General features: G+C 41.5%; 1 protein-coding gene and 1 long non-coding RNA gene across 6 annotated transcripts in view; one reads left to right on the forward strand and one right to left on the reverse strand.

Annotated features, from left to right (window-relative positions):
- The window catches only part of TES (testin LIM domain protein), a 43,197-nt gene extending 39,214 nt beyond the window's left edge, over nt 1–3,983 (forward strand). For 4 of the 5 annotated variants that reach the window (NM_001171041.1, XM_008258172.4, XM_070069816.1 and 1 more), the window contains 1 exon segment: nt 2,493–3,779. In NM_001171041.1, the coding sequence (NP_001164512.1) occupies nt 2,493–2,681 (189 nt within the window). In that variant the 3' untranslated portion in view covers nt 2,682–3,779. 5 annotated transcript variants of the gene reach the window in all.
- A 6,683-nt stretch (nt 3,984–10,666) lies between these two features.
- The window catches only part of LOC138849051 (uncharacterized), a 57,397-nt gene continuing 50,371 nt past the window's right edge, over nt 10,667–17,692 (reverse strand). Inside the window, exon 3 of the long non-coding RNA XR_011387421.1 lies at nt 10,667–11,400. This is a non-coding gene — a long non-coding RNA (uncharacterized lncRNA). The remainder of the gene's footprint in view (nt 11,401–17,692) is intronic.

Consider the following 17,692-nt stretch of genomic DNA (forward strand, 5'->3'; position numbering starts at 1 on the left):
CATTCTTACTGGCTTGACCAATGTATCCACCTGTTGTTTTACTGATACATCCGCCAATTCTTGTTTGACTCAACCATGCCTACACATTCCTCCAGACTCAATTTGGCCTTAACTGTTTTCAGAACACTCTTTTGATTTCCACCTGAGTCCCAGCCTCCACTCCCTGGCTAGGCTGTTCATGTCCCTAAGTGTGTATCAGGCTGTTAATATCACTCATCTGTCTTCTTTCCTCCACTGGACTGGAAGCAACTGGAGGTTAGAGCTTGTCTTTCATTTCCATGTCTTCAGTATCTTGAGTGACTGAGAAAGTTCCTAATATTTTTTGTTTGGAATCATTGTGAACCTTCCTTTTACCTGAGGACAAAGTGTTAGATTACCATGTGACCTGACACATTATTTAACTGATGCTATGACTATTATTGCAACAGTTTCTCTACAAAGAGTGTTACAGTGTTTCTTTATTTTCATTTTTTTATTTGAGCAGCATAGAGAGAGTGCTCCTGCACAGGTTCATTCCCCAAATGCTCACAATGGCCCTGGGCCAGGCTGGGGGCCTCATCTGGGAGCAAGGAACTCAATTTGGGTCTCCCAGCTGGGCAGAAGCATCTGCCACAGAGCTCCTTACAACAGTATCGTTAGCTACTTCACATCTTGCCTACAAATAAGAGATGCAAGTAAGATCGAAAGAAATAAGGCCTCTGAAATACAGTTTCAAGAACACAGGAATTCCAGTGCCAAAGCAGCAAGTGGTGAAACAAGCATTGTCTCCTCATGGGTTCTGCTTTGCCCCTGCCCTTGGAGCAGCCTGAGCAGCTTGGAGATTTTTGAAAAATTCAGGATCAGTAGATTTCCCTTGGGATGATATGTAGGACTTTGGGATGAATGGCAGTCAAATTACTATGAAACCACAAACTCTAAATTCTGTTATACCATTTTGTGTGTCCATTAGTATTTTTCTACCTAAATAATTTCCTTAATCCCGTGTGTCACTGAGAAGAGTTCTTTTTTTTTGTAAATTGAAAATGAAAATAATGCTAAAAAGGTTCATATATAGTATTACAAGGGCTACAAAAAGAGTAAATCATTGTCTAAAAGAAAAGGAATAAAGCATTGACTGTGAAATGCTTCTGATTTATACAAGCAAGCTTAAAAATACTGGAAAATGAACGAATGTGAAATATAGAAAATGACAAGATAGTGTGCTAAATGAACTATAAAGAAAGCTTTAGAAATAGATACATGTGAAAAACATGTGCTTGCATGGTACACCCACCAAGCAGAAATGTGCTTGTGCTGATAGTTCTTGGTTTTTTTGCATTCACGAGTAGTTTATTGATCATTTAAAGAAAGCATCTCCCCTATTCATCAGGGAAGACTGGTTTCATTTGTAAATAGAAGCAGTGTAGTTCTAAAGATAGGGAAAGCATATGGCAAGTCTACAATGGATTTGTGTGGAAGGCTCCATGCACTTCCCTACCTACACCTACTGATGCTGTGAGCAGCTGCTTCGCTTTGAACTCTTTCCAAGTACGGAAGCCCGTGACCCTCATTTCCACTCATTCCTGCCCATCATCTCTCAGTGGTTTCTGACAGCCACATTGAGAGACCAAGAGTGTTGAAGATGAGCACCGTCACTTCCTACTGGACAGTCTTGTTGGCTTATTCGCTTGTTATAAAATATTCTGCATAAACACTGGAGATCATCACATTCACTCAGACCAGGTAGAAACAAGAACTCATATAGCCTTGCTAGTGTTTTCGGAGGTTTCAACTGGGTAGTTTTATTCCTTTATTTTTTATTATACATGGCAGTTAAGAAGAAAATTACTTGTGGATGTGTGTTTGTGGGTGCATATGTGTGTATGTATGAGGTTATATGTCTGCATAAATATTGACTATATAATGGCATAGGTATTATAAGTGTTAATGTTCTATAATATTAAATTATATGTAAATTATGACTGATCTTATGACAAAAGACAATTAACAACTCATTGGCAAACTCATTATTTAGTGCAAACTCATTATTCTCAAACACCATCAGTATTTTTAACTGAATCCTTAATTACTTTGAACAGGACTTTAATTTACTGTCTAGAAATCAGTGGTGTTAATAATGTGCCGTAGGTAAGACTTGTAAAATTACCACTTCAAAGATTTGAATGAATGAGAAAATATCATTTTATAAGCTTCTTTATAGTTACTAATATGAAATCTATTGGAACATGCTAGAACCAAGCACGTAGCTCAGTGGGGCTGTTTTGCATGTATCAAATCACCTGTGTGGCCTTCATCTATTATTTCTCACTGTGTTCAGCATTAACAGTTGTTGGCTGAAAAGATTAAAAGGTCACTCTCAGTTGTGTAGTTTTGAGGTTGTCACTCTCAGTTTTAATGTATCATTTGTGAAGCGTGTTCCTTTTGTCCTGAGAACGGTACTATCACAGTCTGATCTCTCACCTTCTCTTCCGACTCCCATTATTACTTAACAGGTGTGTCAGGGATGCCACAATGCCATCGACCCAGAAGTGCAGCGGGTAACCTACAACGATTTCAGCTGGCATGCCTCCACACAGTGCTTTCTGTGTTCGTGCTGCAGCAAGTGTCTCATTGGGCAGAAGTTCATGCCAGTAGAGGGCATGGTTTTCTGTTCAGTGGAGTGCAAGAAGATGATGTCTTAAAATAAGAGCACCAAGCAGTATTGAGCCATGATCTGTCCAAGTTGGTATGCATTTCTACTGTAAAGTGCAATTCGAAAAAAAAAAAAATAAAAGGCAAAGAAACAGTAAAGGAAACCAGGAGATTTTGTTCAATATCATTCTTTGCTGTTTTTCCTTATCAATTTTTTTTCCGCTCAATTTTTGAAACCTGCTTGAAGCATTTGATTTTAGAAATGGTAAAGACTTTTGTCTTTCCTTAGCTTTCCAAATCTGAAATCTGAGTTGGAAGCTGGGTTTAATTGATCTCCATATCTGTATCCCCCTTGTTCCAAACACAGAATATGTAAAATACTTAAAAGTTAGTGTTCTGGATGGAAAGATGAGTGTTTCTAGTTCTATACTCTTTTCCCCCTTATGTATAAAAGGAAAAGGAAATTAAATTTGCCCTAATGCCAAGACTCTACAGTTTTTGCCTAATGGTATTCAATGAACTTTGTGATGATTCACAGTGGATTCTTCTTGAAAGAAAGTAGAAATGCTGTGTAGTGTATAGAGCTGCTATTTTAATGCCTATGCATTTGATATTTACTGATTTAGGCAGAAGTGGCACTTTCTTTATTGCATTTTTCTATTTTTTTATTTACCCTACCTCTCAATATTCTCTTTGTACGTTGATGACCTCCATATGTATGTGGCCTTAAATATTTTATCACATGTGGCATAACAGTATCCACACTTTTTACTTCTTTAGATGAATTTTGGCCTGGATATAAAAAGCAAGCCATTCATTTTATATTCTTTTCAATCCAAAGAACATGTATAGTTTTTATACCCAGGAAACTATAACTTGTACTGATTGCACTTGCCTGCCATGGTTTGAATAGATTTTTTTGCATGGTTTTTATTTTTATCATTAGATAAAATGGATACTCTCTTGTAATACTTCTAAGCCTGTTCATGAATCTATAAAATATCTTCTTTGCCTATATATTCCATTCTTGGGTATTTTCTAATGTTTACTTTTCTCTGTATACTTCCAATATAGCTGTGCACTATAAGAATTAAAAGGAATGAATGATATGTATGTTATTATTAAAAATAAAGCCTCTTTCACTTTAATGATTTTTCATCTTTTTCTTCTTCTTTTAAGTGAAAAGTTCTCTGCAGTTAAACACATGTTTCAGCAGGGGGCGGTGTCTTCCAGGATAAAAACTACCCAGATAAAAGGCTGCTTCTGACAAGACAAAAACCATTCTTCATTACAGAGAAGGGATATGTTTTATGAACCTTTACACTTTAAAATAAAATAATAATAAGCTTTTACGTTGTTTCCAGTTCATGCAGGATTTTTTTTTGGGGGGGGGTGTTATTTTAATTGAAGTTTGGGAAAATTTTGTTTTGTCAGGTGAACCTATTTAATTTTTAGTCATTTATTTGTTTCCGTTCTCTTTTAATATGACTAGTATTTATTAAAAGTCATACTCTGATACTTAAGTTTTTTTTAAGGTTTATTAATTTATTTGAAAGGCAGAGAGAAAGGGAGAGATCTTCCATCCATCCACTGATTCCCCAGACAACTGCTGAGGGGCTGAGCTGGGCTGAAGCCAGGAGCATCATCCCTTGTCTCCCACATGGGTGGCAAGAGCCTAGTACTTGGACCATTCTCTGCTGCTTTTCCCAGGCCATTAGCAGGGAACTGGATCAGAAATGGAGCAGCCGGGACATGAACTGGCAGTTATATGGGATGCCAGCATCACAGGTGGGGACTTCACTGGCTACACCACAACTCTAACTCCAGTATTCAAGTTTCAGTTCTAGTGCCCTAATTTTTTCATGCCAACCTATTGTGAGAAAGTAAGCAAATGGGCAATAGCAGATTTGTTCTTCCTAATATTAGCATCCCATGAGGGTTTCCTTCCACTCAGTCTGAAGTATTTCTGTCACAGTGAGAGTAGCCATTTTCTCTGATGCACACCCAGAATAATTTGCTCTTTGGGCTTTGGTTTTTGTTTTGTGTTTACAGCTCATGTTTGCTCGGCCAAGAGTCCTTTTCTCTGCTTCATCCCCTCACACATGTGTGCACGCACGCATTGATTCCCTCTGCACTGTGCCTTCCCCAACCATGAAAAGGTATCTTTGGCAGCATGTACATATGTCTTTGTATTTAAAAAAGTAATCTAATTGTGCATACAATTTTTTTAAAAAACTTTGTCTTATTAGTTTAAAAGGCACACAAACACACAAATCTTCCGTGTGCTGGTTCTCCCCCCAAATGCACGCCAAAGTCAGGCTGAAATCAGGAGCTGGGAACTCAGTCCTGGTCTCCCAGATGGTGGCAGGGACCCAAGTACTTCAGCCATTACTTGTTGCCTCCCAGGATGTGAATTAGCATGAAGCTGGAAGCTGGAGCTGAGCAGGGACTGAAACCTGGGCACTCCAGAACAGGCTGTGGGCATCTCAATGGTGTCTTAGCCACTATGCCAAATGCCAGCCCCCAGGTGTAACATCTAAGTGCTAATCTTACAAGTATCCATCATTATAACCATCACATACTTGCTTTTTTTGCCTTCATCTTAAATGGCAACAGACCCATTTTCTACAGCATTCTGTCTATAAAGTTGAACAACTTACCTTCCCAGACCTGGTTATGTGGGAATGAACAAAACTCCTCTGCCTGTGGAGTCAGCTACTCTATAGGTCCTCCAGCCTAGCCCCATATTTCTGGAGCTGAGGGAGAATCAGGCAGTCCAAGAAATTTCATCTGAATGCAACATTCACTACTGCCCACACAAAGAATGATTGCATATACATTTGGCCATTTCCCTATATTTTCCACTACTTTGCATGGGAGATACACAGAACCACTAGGTTTGGATCTACCCTGGAATTTTTTTTTCTTTTGCATTTATTTATTTGAAAAGCAGAAGGCCAGAGAGAGACAGCTTCCATCCACTGGATCTTTCCCCAAATACCTACAACACCTGGGGCACGGCTGGGCCCCACTAAAAGCCAGAAACTCTATCTGAGTTTTCCATGTGGGTGGTGTGAAACTGTCAGTTGATGAAGTAGCTGGGACTCACACCAGACACTCGAATATGAAATGCTGGAGTCCAAAGCAGTGGCATAACCCACTGTGTCATCATACCCCTTGCTGTCCCCCCTGGGTAAATTTTTAGTTTGGTCTTGTAGTACAGGGGAATGAACTCTGGGTAAGAGATTCTCAAGATCCTTAGCCATTTTTGTTGTTAATCAGGTTTTAAGAAATGATCATTCAGGGCCTGGTGCTGTGGCACAGCGGGTTAAAACCCCAGCCTGCAGTGCCGGCATCCTATATGGGCTCCAGTTCTAGTCCTGTCTGCTCTTCTTCTGATCCAGCTCTCTGCTATGGCCTGGGAAAGTAGTGGAAGATGGCCTAAGTGCTTGGGTCCCTGTACCCGTGTGGGAAACCCAGAAGAAGCTCCTGGCTCCTTGCTTCGGATCAGCTCAACTCTGGCTGTTGCGGTCATTTGGGGAGTGAACCAACAGAATGGAAGACCTCTCTCTCTCGGACTCTACCTCTCTCTCTTTCAAATAAATAATAAAAATAAATAAAGACATGATCATTCAACAAGACAGTAAGATGGTTACTAGGTTCTTTAAGATTTATTTTTCCAATAATACTTAAGATAAACTTACTCCTTCCCCACCTGATTTTATATTCTGCATTATACCCAATTCCCAATAATAGTCTACTTGTTATAGGACCAAAATTAAATAATTCTGTTTCCAATGGGGAAAATAAAGGAAAGAATAAAGGCTTTTAATCTGGGTTCATGCAGTCTTTTCTCCAAAAGTAGATAATATATAATAACCTTGTATTCCAATTATGTCCTGTGGATCAAGTAATAGAAATTTCTTTCTTTTTATTTATTTATTTTTTTTTTTTGACAGGCAGAGTGGACAGTGAGAGAGAGAGAGAAAGGTCTTCCTTTTGCCATTGGTTCACCCTCCAATGGCCGCCGCGGCCTGCGCGCTGTGGCCGGCGCACCGCGCTGATCCGATGGCAGGAGCCAGGTGCTTATCCTGGTCTCCCATGCGGGTGCAGGGACTAAGCACTTGGGCCATCTTCCACTGCACTCCCTGGCCACAGCAGAGAGCTGGCCTGGAAGAGGGGCAACCGGGACAGAATCTGGCGCCCTGACTGGGACTAGAACCCGGTGTGCCGGCGGAGAATCCTCCGCAGGCGGAGGATTAGCCTAGTGAGCCGCGGCACTGGCCTTTATTTTTTGACGGGCAGAGTTAGACAGTGAGAGAGAGAAAGGTCTTCCTTCCATTGGTTCACCCCACAAATGGCTGCTACAGCCGGCGCACTGAGTCGATCCAAAGCCAGGAGCCAGGTGCTTCCTCCTGGTCTCCCATGCAGGTGCAAGGACCCAAACACTAGGGCCATCCTCCACTGCCTTCCTGGGCCACAGCAGAGAGCTGGATTGGAAGAGGAGCAACCAGGACAGAACCGGCACCCCGACCTGGACTAGAACCTGGAGTACTGGCACCGCAGGCGGAGGATTAGCCTAGTGAGCCATGGCGCCAGCCAATTAATAGAAATTTCTATTATTAAACCCCACTTAAGTTACATTTGTTTTTTAGAGGTACAGCTTATACTGTGTTTATTCCCAACATAGCAAGCATTTAGGAACCACATCTATGCAATTAGTGATAAATCCTCCCAATGGAAAGAACTACCTTGGAAGGAAGAAAATGCTTGATTGTAGGACCACTGATGACACTATAGAGGGTAAGAAGAGCTGTCTTCCTTCTGCCCAAGCTGCCCTCTTAGACAGTAAAAGACGAGGAAGACTCCACTTTTTCCTGTCTCCTGAGCAGCAATGAAAACTTGAGGGTAGGGGGAGCTGAATAAAGATAGAGAGAGGAGTTGTTTTCTGAGACCCAAGATAATATGTTGACACATTGTTAGTTGCTAAAGTATATTAAGGCAGTGCACTTACTATCTTAGTGAGAAACAGCTCACTGGTACAATTATGAACTCATTCCTGGAATCTACACCTACCCTGTTCATCTCTCAACAAGAGCATTTTTACCATAACTCTCAAGTAGTTATAATTTTGAGAAATCAGTAGATTTTTTTTATCCAATCCTTTGCGAAATCTGCGTTGCTCTTGAAACCAATTGGCCTTAATTTTTAAAATTTATCTTTTAGAAATGTGCAACTGAGGATTTTTTCTTTAATCAACTGTAGCTAAATAGATCCCAAATCTGACTTTGAAGTATTTCAGCCCCATTTCACCAAAGGCGAGACATTCATTATTGACTCATTCTTAAGGAATTTCCAACACATGGTGTTTAAGCTCATCCTACTTCTCCATGGTTACCAAAGAGACATCAGCACCCAAGATCAGTGCTAAGCCTTTGTCTCAGAAAGCCCTGGCATATCTCAACTTGTTTTCTGGGCATTCACTTAGTTCCTTAGCAAACCTGTGACTCCATTAATGCCTCCATACAAAAGCACTTTACTACAGTTTCTTACTAGAAGTTCTTTTCCTCTTATCAACCTCTGCTGAGTCCAGTGCTGAAAGACAACTTCAGTGACGCACTGAATGCTCACAAGTACAACAGAGACCTGCTGTGTTGGAGCACCTGGGTGTGCTATGAGCACACAACCTTTATCACATTCAACTTAACAGAATCCTTTTTTCGTTCTGTTCACCAGAGGTTTAAATAGCTTTGGCTAATTATTTTGTCCTTTCATAGAGAACAGTCGCTGTGGCTTCTATTTTATCCAACAATGTATTCTGAAACACTCAAAACAAGATGTCATTAACCTTTTATACATGTTTTGAATGGCATTTTATCCTGACATTTATGAAGGCTACTATTGATTTTTCTCCTATGATACTTCTCCCCACAATATCTTGACCTTCAGACAAATAACAAAAGCAACTTGTCCCCAATTGTCTTTCCTACAGTCAGCCATTATTCAATGCAGAGATATTAGAGTTGATTTCTCCATAAATATTGACTGATTATGCAAGATGTGGTAGTATAGTTCAGAGGAGGGCTGAGTTCAGAAGTCTACACAGACACCTTTTGGCCAAGTCCTGTTGACCTCCAATCCCCTCCCCACAGCTGCAGTTGAGTAGGATGGAGGATGGGAGTATTGGATATGAGAACAAGTTCAGGTACTGGGTGGACATCAAGAATACATTGAAGCCATCAGTAGTAACAACAGGGAAGATAGTAGAGAAAAGGGTGAACAAGGAGCTAAGGTTATCAAAGAATGTGGAGACGCATCCTGAAATTTGATAGAAGAAGGCAACTAAGGGCAGACTTGGTTGGCAAAGTTTGAGGCCCTGTATTATACTTCAAAGAGCTGTGATTGTGAGGACCCAGAAATGAATCAGTGGGGGGAACATAAATGGGGAATGAGGACACCTGTCCCAAGGACACAGGGGTGGCCTACCTGGAAGAAAAACTAACAGCCTCTATTTGAAAACCCCACAGAAACAACTAGACTTTGGAAATAATCAGATGTCAGAGTAATATACAGTGGAAAATACTAGGGAGTCTCTGCAGGGAAGGACAGGGATGAGGAGACTGACAACACCGAGTGGCTATCAGGTCTCCCAGTAAGGCTGAAAAACTCAGATGCCTGGAGGTGCAGGGCTGAAAAGCATGCTGCGGTTAGTCATGGCAGCCTTGTAGGTGAGTAACCAGGAATGCTTTTGGCTGAAAATAACTGAAAACATAGTTATGACTGGCTTAAAGACAAGATGTAGGCTGATCCAAATGTGGCTCTGAACAAGCTCATTTTAATCCTCTTGTTCGGCTCCCTTCCATGTTTCACCTTCCATTGAATGGTTTGTCCCTTTATTCAAGCACCATGAAGTATGAAGTATGAAGACATCCAAAAGAATAAAGGAGAAAAGAAGCCACAGGGTGTTGTCCTCTCTAGACAGGAAGAACACTTTTCCCAGGAGTCCCCAGCAGAGTTAGCTACCCTTCCATCTCTGGCTAGAACAGGTCACATAGTCATGCTCACCAAAGGCAAAGGGACCCTGAGTTGCTATGGTTGATATAGCTGATCCCATTTCATACCCCAAGGGGAAGACACATGGGCAATCTGAACAAAACTAATTTTCTGTCAAAAGAAAAGGGGAAATGGCTGTTGAGTTGGCACACAACAGAAGCTACTCTGGGGGAATAGTTGATAGATCCAGGGTCTTTATTTGAAGGAATGCTTGTATGTGTTTGTGTGGATTCTATTGGCCTGCGAGGTTTGACAGGGATGTTACTTGGGGACATACTTCTTAGGGTTCCACTTACATGGGCAACAGTGATGTAGAATCAGTAAGAGATACTGGAAAGATCCTGAGGAGACTGTCACTGTGCTTGCTTGGCTGGTTGCTCCCACCATTTCATTCCATCTATCTGATCCATTGTCAAGTCAGACATTGCTATCAAGCACTGTCCCCTCCACCCCTAGAAGGGATAACCAGGTTCTCAAACTTTAGTATGCATCAAAAGCATCTGTTAAATATAGATTCCTGGGTCCCACTCCCATGAGTTTCTGATTCAGTAGGTCATGGGTAGGGTCTGAGGACCTGCACTCTTACCAACATTGCAGCAATGCTGATGCTGATGATCTGGGTCCACACTCTAAGAAATATTGCTCTGATCGAGTCTCTATTCTGTCAGAATGCAACAAAAAGAACATGCTTCTATATCCCTATGTAAAAATCTCTCTCTCTCTCTCTCACACACACACACACACAATTGTTATGTAGCTATACCCAAAGGCTGGCAGTTTCTTTTTACTTATTTGTTTATTTTTCTCTTTTTTTGTTGTTCTTTTCTTTTAGCAATTCCTTTTTTTTAACTTTCATTTAGTAAATATAAATTTCCAAAGTACAGCTTATGGATTACAATGGCTTTCCCCCCCATAACTTCCCTCCCACTCGCACCCCTCCCATCTCCCGCTCCCTCTCTCATTCCATTCACATCGATTCATTTTCTTTTTTTTTTTTTTTTTTTTTTTTATTTTTATTTTTTTTTGACAGGCAGAGTGGACAGTGAGAGAGAGAGACAGAGAGAAAGGTCTTCCTTTTGCCGTTGGTTCACCCTCCAATGGCTGCCGCGGCCGGCGCGCTGCGGCCGGCGCACCGCGCTGATCCGATGGCAGGAGCCAGGAGCCAGGTGCTTTTCCTGGTCTCCCATGGGGTGCAGGGCCCAAGCACCTGGGCCATCCTCCACTGCACTCCCTGGCCACAGCAGAGGGCTGGCCTGGAAGAGTGGCAACCGGGACAGAATCCGGCGCCCCGACCGGGACTAGAACCCGGTGTGCCGGCGCCGCTAGGCGGAGGATTAGCCTAGTGAGCCGCGGCGCCGGCCTCGATTCATTTTCAATTCTCTTTATATACAGAAGATCGATTTAGTATATTTTAAGTAAAGATTTCATCAGTTTGCACCCACACAGAAATACAAAGTGTAAAATACTGTTTCAGTACTAGTTATAGCATTACTTCACATTGGACAGCACACTAAGGACAGATCCCACATGAGAAGTAAGTACACAGTGACTCCTGTTGTTGACTTAACAATTTGACACTCTTGTTTATGGCGTCAGTAATCTCCCTAGGTTCTAGTCATGAGTTGCCAAGGCTATGGAAGCCTTTTGAGTTCGCCGACTTCTTTCTTATTTAGACAGGGTCATAGTCAAAGTGGAAGTTCTCACCAAGAAGGAAACCTGTTGAAGTGAAATGGACACTATGAGAAACGGTGACTTGATCAGCATAGCCCTGACTGTTAATGAACAACTTAATATGTTATCCCTCTTAGTATTTTTTTTGTCTGTTCTACTTAATACTACTGGTTTAATTCTGTAATTAATACACAGTTATTCTTAAGTGTTGAAATTTAACTGAAATGTGACCCCTGTTAAATATAAGAGTGGGAATAAGAGTGGGAAGAGATATACAATTTGGGATATGCTCAAGCTGACTTGCCCCAAATGGTAGAGTTAGAAACATACCAGGGGATTCCAATTCAATCCCATCAAGGTGGCATGTACCAATGCCATCTCACTAGTCCCAGTGATCAATTTCTGTTCACAATTGATCATAATGAAAGGACTAAGAGTCAAAGGGAGCACATAAACAAGTCTAGTGCCTGCTAATACTAACCAATAGAATAAATAAAGGGGAGAGCAATCCAACATGGGAAGCGAGATACACAGCAGACTCATAGAATGGCAGATGTCCTAAACAGTACTCTGGCCTCAGAATCAGCCCTAAAGGCATTCGGATCCGGCTGAAAAGCCCATGAGAGTATTTCAGGCATGGAAAGCTAAGACACTCTGGAAACAAAACAAAACAAAACAAAACAAAAAAAAAAAAAAAAAAAAAACAAAACAAAAAAAAAAACCTAAATGAAAGATCTCTGTGAGTGAGATCCCAGTGGAAAGAACAGGTCTTCAAAGAAGGAGGTACCTTTCTCTGAAGGGAGGAGAGAACTTCCACTTTGATTATGACTTTGTCTAAATAAGATAAGAGTCAGTGAACTCAAAAGGCTTCCATAGCCTTGGAAACTCATGACTGGAGCCTAGGGAGATTACTGATGCCATAAACAGGAGTGTCAATTTGTAAAGTCAACAACAGGAGTCACGGTGCACTTACTCCTCATGTAGGATCTCTGTCCTTAATGTGCTGTACATTGAGATTTAAAGCTATAACTAGTACTCAAACAGTATTTTTCACTTTGTGTTTCTATGTGGGTGCAAACTGTTGAAATCTTAATGTATACTAAACTGATCTTCTGTATATATAGAAAATTGAAAATGAATCTTGATATGAATGGAAGGGGAGAGAGAGCAGGAAAGGGGAGGGTTGCGGGTGGGAGGGAAGTCATTGGAGGGGTGGGAGCCAATATAATCCATAAGCTGTACTTTGGAAATCTATATTCATTAAATAAAAATTAAAAAAAAAAGTGGAAGTTCTCTCCCTTCAGAGAAAGGTACCTCCTTCTTTGATGGCCCCGTTCTTTCCACTGGGATCCTACTCGCAGAGATCTTTCATTTCTTTTTTTTCTTTTTTCCAGAGTGTCTTGGCTTTCCATGCCTAAAATACTCTCATGGGCTCTTCAGCAAGATCCGAATGCCTTAAGGGCTGATTCTGAGGCCAGAGTGTCTTTTAGCAATTTCTTGAGCCAATAAGATTTTTTCACATCTCTCTGACATTGCAAAGGTAGCTACCTCCCAGAAGGTGATCCCTGACACTTCTATACTCCACCAAGCGTAGGACTCACCCTCTCTGCTCACAAGGGTCTTAATCTATATGACTTGTTTGTGGATAACATTGTCCTACTTGAGTGTAGGAACCCAAAAGTGGACTTACTACATGAATATGCCCCCAGAATGATGAATAATGAAATGAGCTCCATGACATCTGAGTAAGGATGAAGACCAGGTAAGAATTTTACCAGTAAAATGGAACTCATTTGGCCAAGTTTCTAAGGGGTGGAGCATAAATAACTCATTAGCCATAATTTTTGTAAAATGAAACAGTTACTTGCATTTTTAAAAACAGTGCAAGGACCCAACTACATTGTCCTCATCAACACTTATGAAATTCCCTCTTCTCTCCTCCTTGCCTTCCCCGTCCCTCCAGCTGCTCTCTCCACAAGTCCCTCAAGCCTCGATGCCATCCCATTCACTTGTACTAAGCCATCTCCACCGTTTATTCACTCATTCATTCACTCAGTCAACGTCTATCAAATAGCTGCCACATGTCAAGAATTAGCTTCCTGCTAACGTACCTGGCTAATGTGCCTGGGAAGGCAGCAGATGATGGCCCAAATACCTGGGCCCCTGCCACCCCTGTGCGAAAGCCAGATGCGGCTTCAGGCTCTTTTTAAAAGAGGAAAGCATAGAATTCCCATGTTCCTGTCTGTGGACACAAAATAGGGCCACGAACAGAAGCAAATCCACAGAGAGAAAACGAAATCCTGAATAAATTAGCTTTTTGCATTTTTAAAAATACATTCTCTCACTATTACATCTTAAAGTCAGGGTAGCAGTTACTCTTGAACACTAACATTTTCCATTTTCTGAGAAGATAAGCAGAACTATATTGACTCATTTTCTGAAGAAAGTTTTATTCCATTCTAGTATTTATTAAATTGCAGCTCACAATAAGTTTCACTGTGTCAGTGTTATTTTCTGCTGTGGTTATGCAACAGATGGCCTTTTTGTGTTTTTTTTTTATGAAGTTTTGTTTATTAATTGTTATTTACTTGAAAGGTAGTGTGTGTGTGTGTGTGTGTGTGTGAGAGAGAGAGAGAGAGAGAGAGAGGGGAAGAGAGATCTCTTTCACCCACCAGTTCATTCTCCAAAGCCCCCTAGTTTTTAGGAACTATACACTGAAGTATTTTTGGGTAAAGGATCATTATATCTGCAACTTACACAGAAATGTTTCAGGAAAAGTACCATAGATAGAGCACAGTAAAACAAATATGGTAAAAGAGTAACAGCTGGGGAATCTAGGTGAAGCGTAAGCAGAAACTCTTTGTTATGCTTGAAATTTTTCCCTAAGTCTGAAATTATTTTAAGAGACAAAGTTTTAAAAAAGTTTTCAGCTCATTGTTCTGGGAGAAACTTGGAATTTTACTGTAACTTTCATTTTATTAATGTTCTCTGTTTAAAATACAGTGTTTGGGGGGCTGCATTGTAGTGCAGTGGGTTAAGCCACTGCTTGCATTGCCACCATCCCATATCAGAGCACCAGCTGGAGTCCCAGCTGCTCTGCTTCTGATCCAGCTTCCTGTTAATGTGCCTGGCTAAGTGGTGGGAAATGATCCAAGAAATTGAAGTTCCTGGCTCCAGGATGGGGTTCCTGGCTCCTGGCTTTGGCCTAGCCCAGACCTCCATTTGGGGAGAGAACCAGTGCATGGAATTGCTCTCTCACTCACTCTCTCTCTCTCTCACTCTCGCTCTCCCTTTTAAATAATTCTTTAAATAATAAAATAAAATGCAGTGTTTGTCAATAAGCCTTATAGTTATAGTTTACATGCCAGTTTCCCCTGAAGGCAGAAGTTACTCTGCAGAAGATACACTCTCTTTCTGTAAGCTGAGCACTTGTGGGAAGGTTTGGCTCTGCATGGTTGTAATGCAGTGCCAAGAGCACTTCCCTTAAGTCAAATGCATGGGAAAGAAATGTGAATCCTGCCAATCACTGCAGCTGGGAGGCATGGGCAATCAGTTAAGCTTTCTGTGCTTCAATGTCCCATCTATAAAATGGACATATCAATCCCTATGTGGCAGATTGCATTTTCAAAATCTGTCAGAGCAAACTTTCTGGTCCCACATAACTTTCAGAACTTTGCCACTCACCTGGGGTCCTTCCTTCCTGTGAACCCCAGGGGGACTTTGTGACAATCTGAACAAATAGAAGGCCATGTGCATGCCTTGCTAGGGTAGGTCATAGAGGTAATATCACTTCTCCAGGTTCTCTCTCTCTCTCTCTCTCTCTCTCTCTCTCTCTGCTTGCCCCTAGAACCCAGACACATGGAGAGGAACTGAGGCTTCAGGATCAATGTCAGCATCTACTGCCAGACCTTGCGTGCTGAATTCTTCCAACAATTCCAGTCCTGAACCTCAAGTTGTCCAGCTGAAGTCTCTGACATCAACACAGCCGAACTCCCATTATTCTGTCTAAATTCCCATATGATAGATTCCACGGGCAAAATGAGTTGCTGATTCACACTACTAAGTTTAGGAGACATTTGTTGGGCAGACATGTTGTCTGTAATACTCATGGAACAGAATTATTTGCTCCATAAAGGAGAATTCCTGCAAAGCAGGGAAATTTGTGCTGTGTGCTTTAAAACATCATTCATACAAATGTATTCACTGTTTTATTCACATAGATGCATTATTTAGTATATTAACTTTCATCTTCTTATCCACCTTTCTACTCTCCTTTCTTAAGGATTTACACAGATGTGCAGGCTTAATCAATTTTATTCCACAAGCTCTACTTGAGAATTTATACACAGTAGGAACATTTGGAATAATCCCGACTCCAAAACCTGGGAGCACTGTTTTCAGGACAGTGCATCCTGGGGTCAGGATCAGAAGCACAGAGCGAGCGGAAGGGCTGTGCTCCCCTGGGGGATGCAGTTGGATTCCTGTGCTGGACAAGGAATCCAGAGCGCCACGACTGCCAAAGTCAGAGACACTGTCAGTGCTGCTGCAAATCAGTGGGAAAGAACCAAGGATACAGGGCCTTTCTCAGTCTCCAAGTTCTAAGCAATGAAAGCCATTTATTTAAGGGTGAGGAGGGGGTAGTTACTGATCACCTATAGGCTTGCAAATCCTGTAGTTACAAAATTTTATACAATATAGGCCTTGCCTTCAAGGACTGCTTGGTCTCCTACCTCACAAAAGAGATGGGTAATTTAAACAAGCTAGGGACCCTCTTACCAAACAGCGTAGTCGAGAAAATCTTTTCATTAGCCCCGAAGTTTGTCAATACTTCTAGAGTAATGGCATGTGAGAGCTTTCGCAATAAGTGATTTATTTGATTTTTTACTTTTCCCTCAAAGTTAGAAATCAGTGTCTTCTTTTTCATTGAAATTGCTATAATTTAGAGATACAACTTGAAAGTGTTTCAGCATTTGTCAGTGTGCAGAAGGGAGTGGGTGAGCATATTGGCAGCCCTCTTAACGAAGGCGTATGTTAAGGATTTATGCAGATGTGCCGTCTTAATCAACTTAAGTCCATGAACCCTACTTAAAGAATTTAAACACAGCAGGAACATTTAGAAAAATCTAGATTAACAAACCCTGTGAACACTGTTTTCAGGACAGAGGATCTAATGCTATCAGCCCTCCCCTTGGTCAAATCCATAAGTACTCCCAGAAAGGCCCTGTGATTAGCCCCAAAATCTGTCTGGATGAAGGCGAGTATTGGAAATCCCTATTTCACTTTATAAGTAAAGAAAAACGGATAGTTTTTAAAACCAATGTTTAGTCTTATCCTCTCCTTTTAAAATTTTTCTGAACCTTTTGGACAGCAGCTCTAGTCACCATTACAAATGCTTTGAGCACTAGCTTACTTCTCCCAACAACCCTCAGGAGTGGGAAGCGTCCAGCCTGTGGACTGTACCAGTCCTGCAGCATCATTAGGTCAGGCCCTGCCAAGGCAACCACAGGTGGGACTCAAAATTCAATAAATCTATAGCAGGCTACTTTTTTAGTTGGTGATTTTGCATAGCCCATGAATGATGTTATAAAAATCCAAATGACCGCTGGCAGAAGAAAGTCTTCCCACCCCTGTTAGGTAGATGCTTTTGTTACACCATTTTACAGATAAGATGACTGAAGACAATGGGATTATATCAGGGGCCCAATCCACAAAGCTAGGAAGTGGAAGAGCTGGAATTTGCACCCCAATATTCAGGCTCCAAAGTCTGAGCTGGTCGATTCACCACACCATACTGCAGTCCTGATAAGAGTTTTTCCCTGGATGTCAGCTCACCATGTGGGAGGCACACAAACATTGTTTGTCCTCTCTCAGCAATTCCTTCTTCCACCTTTGCCTCTTCCAAAAGCCATGTGCTGTCCTAAACAGCTAGTTCTCCTCTCTTTAAGAGGTGGCTTCTGACATTGATTCCGGGCCACACAGCCAGCTGCACCAGGTCCGCCTGCTAAGGACAAAACTGTTTCTGATATCCAATGGAATCCCTCATATTTGAACTGAAAGCCAAAACTCCTCTGCAGAGGTGCCAAGGCAAACATACTTAGATTATGAAGTGTTTCTAACAAATGCTTTGAGGTTTTAAAGGGGCAGCTTTTGAGATATGTAAGGCATTTGCAGGCAACTGAGATCCCACAGGCCAACTTTGCAGTCCAAGCCTAATGTTGCTGGGTTGGATAATTTTCTTTCTGAAAATCAGCACAGATGCTACAATGCCCCATTTTCTATCACCCAGCCATACCAACAAACCTTATTTAGGGTTGAATAATCAAAATGGTATTCTAGG

The sequence above is a fragment of the Oryctolagus cuniculus genome, chromosome 3 (assembly GCF_964237555.1).
Source record: "Oryctolagus cuniculus chromosome 3, mOryCun1.1, whole genome shotgun sequence".
NCBI lineage: Eukaryota > Metazoa > Chordata > Mammalia > Lagomorpha > Leporidae > Oryctolagus > Oryctolagus cuniculus.